The 8547-nt window shown below is 41.0% G+C and overlaps 1 protein-coding gene across 1 annotated transcript in view; it reads left to right on the top strand.

Annotated features, from left to right (window-relative positions):
• RBL1 (RB transcriptional corepressor like 1) overlaps positions 1-8547 on the top strand; it is a gene marked incomplete at its 3' end in the record, with an annotated part of 71099 nt that overhangs the window by 42877 nt on the left and 19675 nt on the right. Inside the window, exons 14-15 of the mRNA XM_003787800.3 lie at positions 5623-5889; positions 7668-7879. Of these exons, the coding sequence (XP_003787848.1) occupies positions 5623-5889; positions 7668-7879 (479 nt within the window). The remainder of the gene's footprint in view (positions 1-5622; positions 5890-7667; positions 7880-8547) is intronic.

The following is an 8547-nucleotide window of genomic DNA, read 5'->3' as shown; positions in this document are numbered from 1 at the left end:
AAAAAAAAAAAAAGAAAATCTCCTCACTACACATTATCTGTGAGTAATCCTTAGGTGAACAAGTAATCAGATTACATAGTAAGATATATCCATGTTTAGACTGTCCATACATCTATGCAGTCTTTGCTTTACCTGAAGGGCAGGGTCATAAAAATGACTATGCAGGGCGGTGCCTATGGCTCAAAAAAGTAGGGTACCGGCCCCATATGCCGGAGGTGGAGGGTTCAAACCCAGCCCTGGCCAAAAACTGCAAAAAAATAAAATAAAAAAGACTGTGCAAGCTGGAAATGCAAAACAACCTTGTCAAATGACAAGGTCTTGCTCTTATCACCCAGGCTGAATTGCAGTGGCATGATCATAGCTCACTGCAACCTTGAAACTCAAGCAATCCTCCTGCCTCAGCCTCCCAGGTAGCTGGGTCCACAGGCACATGCCCCCATGCTTGACTACTTTTTAAAAAAAAAATTTGTAGCAGTAGGGTCTCACTGTATTACACAGGCTGGTCTCAAACTCTTGCCTTCAAATGATTCTTCTGCCTTCAGCTCTCAAATTGCTGGGATTACAGGCATAAGCCATTGCCCTGGGCCTCAAAGCAATCTTAATCAATGAGAATAATTATGATTACTTTGTAACCTCAATAGATCTTGTGAAAATATTAAAAACTTTTCTTACTACCAGTTATTAATGTTTAGAGAAATGAAAATATAGTAAAGATATTTATTTAGTACACCATAATTTAAAACAAGGCCCGGAAAAAAATTAGAAACAAGGCCAGGAAAAAAAAAGAAAAGAAACAAGGCCAGGCATGGTGGCACACACCTGTAATCCCAGCACTCTGAGAGGCCAAGGCAGGTGATCGCCTAACCTCATGAGTTTGAAACCAGCCTGAGCTACAGCGAGATCCCCATCTTTAAAAAGTGCCAGGAATTGTGGTGGGTGCCTGTAGTCCGATCTACTCTGAAGGCTGAGGCAAGAGAATCACTTGAGCCCAAGAGTTTGAGGTGGCTGTGAGCTGTGCACAGCACTCTACTGGGGGCAACAAAGTGAGACTCAAAAAAAAAAAAAAAATTAGACACACTGAGAATTGTTTTTTCTTTAAAAACTTACCAAAAATAGTGTATAAAGTGCTTACTGCTTTCTTCCCAAACAACTTATATAAGTAAGCATCTTTTCTATGCCTTGGCAAATTTTCATGGTCATTTCTAAGTTTAAATCAGCTTATCGTTTATACTTTTTTTTTCTTTTTTTGAGACCGAGTTTCATGTCGCCCTCAGTACAGTGCCGTGGAGTAACAGCTCACAGCAACCTCAAACTCTTGGACTTAAGCAGTTTTCTTGTCTCACCCTCTCAAGTATTTGGGACTACAGTCTCCAGCTACAATGCCTGGATTTTTTGGTTGTAGTTGTCATTGTTGTTTGGCAGGCCTGGGCTGGATTCAAACCTGCCAGCTCTGGTGTGTATGGCTGGCGTCCTTAGCCGCTGAGGTACAGGTGCTGAGCCTATCATTTATACTTTCATTAAATTTTTATTGAATATCCACCATAGATTTTTCATTACTGTGCTAAGAAAATATCTTTTTTTTTTTTTGAGACAGAGCCTTAAGCTGGCCCCTGGGTAGAGTGCTATGGCATCACAGCTCACAGCAACTTCCAACTCTTGGGCTCAAGCGAGTCTCCTGCCTCTGCCTCCCAAGTAGCTGGAACCACAGGCGCCCGCCACAATGCCTGGCTATTTTTTTTGGTTGCAGCCATCATTGTTGTTTGGCAGGCCCAGGCTGGATTCAAACTTGCCACCTTAGGTGTATGTGGCTGGTGCCTTAGCCACTTGAACCACAGGCACCAAGCCAAGAAAAGATCGTTTAAAGGGATTTGCAGCTAATTTTATGGCTGTAACTTGAGTCTTTCCTTGAAATGTCAGCTTTGAATGTGCCTAGTCATATTCAAGAACTGACCTGGATTTCTTAGATATAAGGCATCCAGGTAGAAATTTGTGAAGGAGTAATAGGGACTACAATAGAAATGTCTACTTCTTTACTGAGGACAGAAGTCCCAGCTTCTTTCATAAGCACCAGAATTATGGAAAGATTTTTATTAAGCAATGACTATTTCCTAGCCATCTTAGTAATGCAGAGAGTTTCCAAAGAATTGCCAGCAGTAATTTTCACATTGTTTGTGCATATTTTATTTTTTTCTGAGTCTTACTCTGTTGCCTCAGGCTGGGTGCCATGGCATCAGCCTAGCTCACAGCAACTTCAAACTCCCGGGCTCAAACAGTCTTCCTGCCTCAGCCTCCCAACTAGCTAGGACTAGAGGTGCCCACCACAATGCCCAGCTAATTTTTTCTTTTTTTTTTTTTGACACAGAGTCTTGCTTTGTTGCCCTTGGTAGAGTACTGTGGCATCACAGCTCACAACAACTTCAAACTTTTGAGCTCAAGCAATTCTCTTGCCTCAGCCTCTCAAATAGCTGGGACTACAGGCCCTTACCACAATGCCTGGCTATTTTTAGAGATGAGACCTCTCCCTTGCTCAGGCTGGTCTCGAACTCGTTGAGCTCAGGTGATCCACCCACCTCAGCCTCCCAGAGTGCTAGGATTATAGATATGAGCCACCACGCCTGGCCTTCTTTTTCTTTTTCTTTTTTTCTATTTTTAGTAGACATGGAGTCTCACTCTTGCTCAGGCTGATCTCAGACTCCTGAGCTCAAGCAATCCTCCTGCCTCAGCCTGCCAGAGTGCTAGGATTACAGTGTGAGTCACTGGGCCTGGCTGAGGATGTTTTGAAAATAGATTACATGACTATAATTCTCTCGTAATAGTAAATAATGAAATATTTTTACTTTAAAAACATACTATTGGCTAGGTATGGTGATTTATGCCTGTAATCCTGGCACTCTGGGAGGCCAAGGCAGGATTGCTTGAGGCCAGTTCAAAACCAGCCTAAGCAAGAGGGAGACCGCTATCTCTACAAAAAAAAATAGAAAAAATTATCTGGTTGTGGTACACATACTTGTTTTCCCCGCTACTCAGGAAGCTGACACCAGAGAATTGCTAGAGCCAGGAGTTTGAGGTTGCCATGAATGATGATGAAGCTACTATACTTTAGCCTGGGTGACAGAGACTCTATCTCAAGAAAACAAGGGCTGAGCTCCCTAGCACTCTGAGACAACGAAGTGGCAGGATCATTTGAGGTCAGAAGTTTTGAGACTAGCCTGACTAAGAATGAGACCCTATCTCCACTAAAAATAGAACAATTATCCAGGTGTAGTGGCATACACCTATAGTCCCAGCTACTCAAGAAGCTGAGACAAGAGGATTGCTGGAGCCTCAGAATTTGAGGTTGCTATGAACTAGGCTGAGGCCATAGCACTCTAGCCTAGGTGACAGAATGAGATGCTATCTCAAGAAAAAAAAAAAATGGCACCTGTGGCTCAAGTGGCTAAGGCGCCAGCCACATAAGGTGGCAGGTTCAAATCCAGCCCGGCCCGCCAAACAACAATGATGGCTACAACCAAAAAATAGCTGGGTGTTGTGGTGGGTGCCTGTGATCCCAGCTACTTGGGAGGCTGAGGCAGGAGACTCGCTTGAGCCCAGGAGTTGGAGGTTGCTGTGAGCTGTGACGCCACAGCACTCTACCCAGGGTGACAGCTTGAGGCTCTGTCTCAAAAAAAAAAAAGAAAAGAAAAGAAATAAAAAGGCTTCTCCTGTAGCTCAGCAGCTAGGGCGCCAGCCACATACACTGGAGTTGGTGAGTTTGAATCCAGCTTGGGCCTGCCAAACAACAATGACAACTACAACCAAAAAATAGTCAGGTGTTGTGGCAGGCGCCTATAGTCCCAGCTACTTGGGAGGCTGAAGGAAGAGAATTCCTAAGCCCAAAAGTTTCAGTTGCTGTGAGCAGTGATGCCACGGCACTCTACCAAGGGTGATATAGTAAGAATCTGTCTTAAAAAAAAAAAAAAGAAAGCAAATAACAACAGCAACCAAAAATACATATTGACATACCTGTAAAAGTCAGTTGGTTGAGATAATAATTGTGGGAAAAGATGTAGAATTGTAAGGGGCTGGAAGAATCTGTGCACACAGTGGAGAGAGAATGAGAAGCAACTCCTGTGAAAGGATAGCACTAAGAGAAGCTTAATCTTTAACATTTACTTTATTTTTGATCAACACACTATTGCCAACCCTTAGATTAAAGCAAGGTAAACAGAGTCATATCACCTTTACTCATTTCTTTCTTTCTTTCTTTTTTTTTTTTTAGAGACAGAGTCTCACTTTGTCACCTGAGTAGAGTGCTGTGGCATCACAGCGCACAGAAACCTCCAGCTCTTGGGCTTAGGTGATTCTCTTGCCTCAGCCTCCCAAGTAGCTGGGACTGCAGGCGCCTACCTCAACGCCAGCTATCTTTTTCTTACAGTTCGGCTGGGGCCGGGTTTGAACCCACTACCCTCAGTATATGGGGCTGGCGCCCTACTCACTGAGCCACAGGTGCTACCCACCTTTACTCATTTCTGATGGAGTTATTAAAGATGGTTCCATAGGCTCGGCGCCTATAGCTCAACTGGCTAAGGCGCCAGCCACGTACACCTAAGGTGGCAGGTTCGAATCCCCAGCCCGGACCTGCCAAACAACAATGACGGCTGCAACCAAAAAATAGCCGGGCGTTGTGGCGGGCGCCTGTGGTCCCAGCTACTTGGGAGGCAGAGGCAGGAGACTCGCTTGAGCCCAGGAGTTGGAGGTTGCTGTGAGCTGTAATGCCATAGCACTCTACCCAGGGGGACAGCTTGAGGCTCTGTCTCAAAAAAAAAAAAAAAAAAAGATGGTTCCATATATGGCTCAGTGCCTATAGCACAACTGCTAGAGTACCAGCCATATACACTGGAGGTGGCAGGTTCAAACCCAGCCCCAGCCAGCCAAACAACAATGACAACTATAACCAAAAAATAGCTAGGCACTGTGGCGGGCGCCTGTAGTCCCAGCTTCTCGGGAGGCTGAGGCAAGAGAATCATGTAAGCTCAAGAGTTTAAGGTTGTGAGCTGTGACATCATGGCACTCTACCCAGGGCAACATAGTAAGACTGTCTCAAAAGAAAATAGATGGTTCCATATTTACTAAATCAGAAAGCCACAGCTGCTGCCTTAAACAGCTTATAGTGTAGAGATGCAAAAGGAGACAAACCTCTGACCCAAATCACTGATTTTTGCTATATCTTTTCTTCTTCTTAGGTGCTATTTAGTAGGTAAAATTGGGAGACATTAGACTACTTAAATTTATTTATTTTATTTTTTTTTATTATTAAATCATGTTTGTGCAAGACTACTTAAATTTAATGGACACATCATTCTGCCTCTCAACTTCTACTTTACCCTTAAAGTTTTGGTCCTTTAATATAGTAAAGGTTCAGGAAGATGAGCTATCATAATTTTCACATTTATGTGAATGACTCATGCCTCTCTCTTCTACTAGACTTTGATATTCCATAAGGGCAGAGACCATGTTATTCACTGCTAGATCCAAAGTGCCTAGCTTAGTAACTCAATAGCTGTTGAATGAATGAATAAACCTCGTTTACTATTTTGGAATACATTTCAGATTGTTTTAAATTTCTTTTTCCCCTTTAATTAGATATGCAACCATTGTCTCCAATTTCTGTCCATGAACGCTACAGCTCTCCTACAGCAGGGAGTGCTAAAAGAAGACTTTTTGGAGAGGACCCCCCAAAGGATATGCTTATGGACAAGATCATAACAGAAGGAACAAAATTAAAAATTGCTTCTTCTTCAAGCATTGCTACAGAAAATATATCAATTTTACCTGGACAAACTCTTCTAACAATGGCCACAGCCACAGTAACAGGGACAACAGGACATAAAGTTACAATTCCATTGCATGGTAACATTTTAATGCATTTACTTTACATTTTTTCTGAGTTGAATAAAAATTTAAGAAATGTCTTACACTGTATTGGGTCATATGGTCTTTCTAACTCTACCTTTGATTTGTAGGACAGTTACAGGTTCACTGCAAAATTCAGAGGAAGAAGGTACAGACATTTCCTCTATATTCTTCCCCCCCCATGCACATACCTCTCCCACAGAGTGCTACAATTGTTTTAGTACGTGAACCTACATACATCATTATCACCTAAAGCCCATAGTTTACCTAAGAATTTACTCTTGGTCTTGGGTATGGATTTTGACAGTGTACATGACTATAGCATCCTACAAAGTAATTTCACTGTCCCAAAAATCCTCTGTGTGGATCCTTTGCTTTGAACCTATACTGTTTTTTGAATTTTCAAATTTTATAAATTTACTACCCTCTTTGTTAGTATTTATTTTCTTTTCTCAACTTTCCAAATTAGTATATCTCTTTAAGTGCTCAAAAGAAAGCAAAAATTTGCTTTTCTTATTAAATTTAAAATATTAAAACATCACAGGCACATACAAAATAGAGAACAAATTTTACTTTTTAAAATAAATTTGAAATACCAGAACAAAACAGAATATTATTATTTCAGGGCAGAAATAGAAAATTAGAATTCAATCATGCCCTAGAATTACTATTTGTAGCCTTCCTCTCCTTCTTTAACATATTCCTATGCTTATATACATACAGACATCCCCTGTACCAGGGATGCCAAAAAATGTTAACATATGTTGTTATCTATATATTACTTTTTGAAGTTGAATTGAATTATGGTAGCAATGTGTAGTATGACCTTCACTCAAACATGGCGTTAATGGAACGAATGCTAGTGTTAAACCATACAATAGTCAGGACAGTCAAAGAAATTGGTGGAAGTGGGCAGTGCCTGTGGCTCAGTGAGTAGGGTGCTGGCCCCATATACTGAGGGTGGCAGGTTCGAACCCAGCCTTAGCCAAACTGTAACAAAAGAAAAAAAAAATAATGCCAGGGGTTGTGGTGGGCACCTATAGTCCCAGCCTCCCACTCGGGAAGCTGAGGCAAAAGAATTGGCTAAGCCCAAGAGCTGGAGGTTGCTGTGAGCTGTGGTGCCATAGCATTCTACCAAGGGCAACAAAGTTGAAACTCTGTCTCTTAAAAAAAAAAAAAAAAGAAGTAGTCCCAGCTACGGGGGAGGCTGAGGCAAGAGAATCGCCTAAGCCCAAGAGTTAGAGGTTGCTGTGAGCTGTGACACCATGACACTCTACTGAGGGCGATAAAGTGAGACTCTGTCTCAAAAAAAAAAAAAGAAGAAGAAAATAGTGGAAGCACAGTAATTGAAATTTGAAGGTGTTGTGGAAATACACATAGAACCACAATGGAGGCATGAGTATGCAACAGAACCTCCAACACACCTAACAATTACATGCATTCGTGCTAAGTTTGAGACACAATACTGTGAGAAGTACACAGGGAAGATCCAGGAGGTCTTTAATCAACACTGATCAAACAGTAGTTCACCATATTCAGAAGTGCCTGGATACTGATGATAACCACTTCAAGTACCTCTTGTAATTGCAGAAGTTAAACATGACTTGTATTCATCTTTTGTTATTGATATATATTGAGTATTAAAATTTTAATACAGTTTTTTCCTTTCTTAAAATTCATATACATATTTCGGTACCTTCTGTATATAATAGATGAATTTCCTAAAACATCTGAAGCTTATTTCTAAAACTGAGAACTCTTGCTTATACATTTAGGTGTTGCAAATGATGCTGGAGAGATCACACTGTTACCTATCTCCATGAATACAACTCGGGAGTCCAAAGTCAAGAGTCCTGTATCACTTACTACTCAATCGTTAATTGGCTCTTCTCCCAAACCGACCCATCTAACTAAAGCACAAGAGGTACATCCAACTGTAATAAGCAAGCCAAAGAGAACTGGGTCTTTAGCACTGTTTTACAGAAAGGTATGTGTTTTTATAGCTGTTTTATAGTAAGGTATGTGTTTTTAAAGAATTCATTTAATCAGTGGAAGAAAGATGAACTAACAGAGAACAGCTTTGGCCTTTTAAAAAAATTTTTTTTGCAGGGCAGTGCCTGTGGCTCAAAAGAGTAAGGCACCTGCCCCATATGCCAGAGGTGGCGGGTTCAAACCCAGCCCCGGCCAAAAACTGCAAAAAAAAAAGAAAAAAAAATTTTTTTTTTGGCAATACATATAAAATTTACCATTTTACCATTTTTTAAGTATACAGTTTGGTGGCATTAAATAAATTCACATTTTTGTGCAGTCATTACCACCATCCATCTCCAGAACTTTTCATCTTCCCATTCTAGAACTCTGTACCAATTAAATAGTAGGCCTCTACTTCTTTCTCCCCCCTAGCTTCTGGCAACCACCATTCTACTTTCTGTAGTATGTGAATTTGACTACTCTAGGTTCCTCATATGAGTGAAATCATGTAATATTTATCTTTTTTGTGACTGGCTTATTTCACTTATAATGTCGTTAGGGTTCATCCATGTCATATCTTGTGTCAGAATTTCCTTCCTTTTTAAGGCTGAATAATATTTCATTATATGTATGGACCACATTTTGTTTGTTCATTCATCTGTTTTGTTTTGTCTTTTTTTTTTT

This window comes from Otolemur garnettii, unplaced genomic scaffold (genome assembly GCF_000181295.1).
Source record: "Otolemur garnettii isolate 467f Iridium unplaced genomic scaffold, OtoGar3 scaffold00023, whole genome shotgun sequence".
Taxonomy (NCBI): Eukaryota; Metazoa; Chordata; class Mammalia; order Primates; family Galagidae; genus Otolemur; species Otolemur garnettii.
Note: the sequence above shows the minus strand (reverse complement) of the source record. Positions and strands in the feature narration are given on the sequence as shown.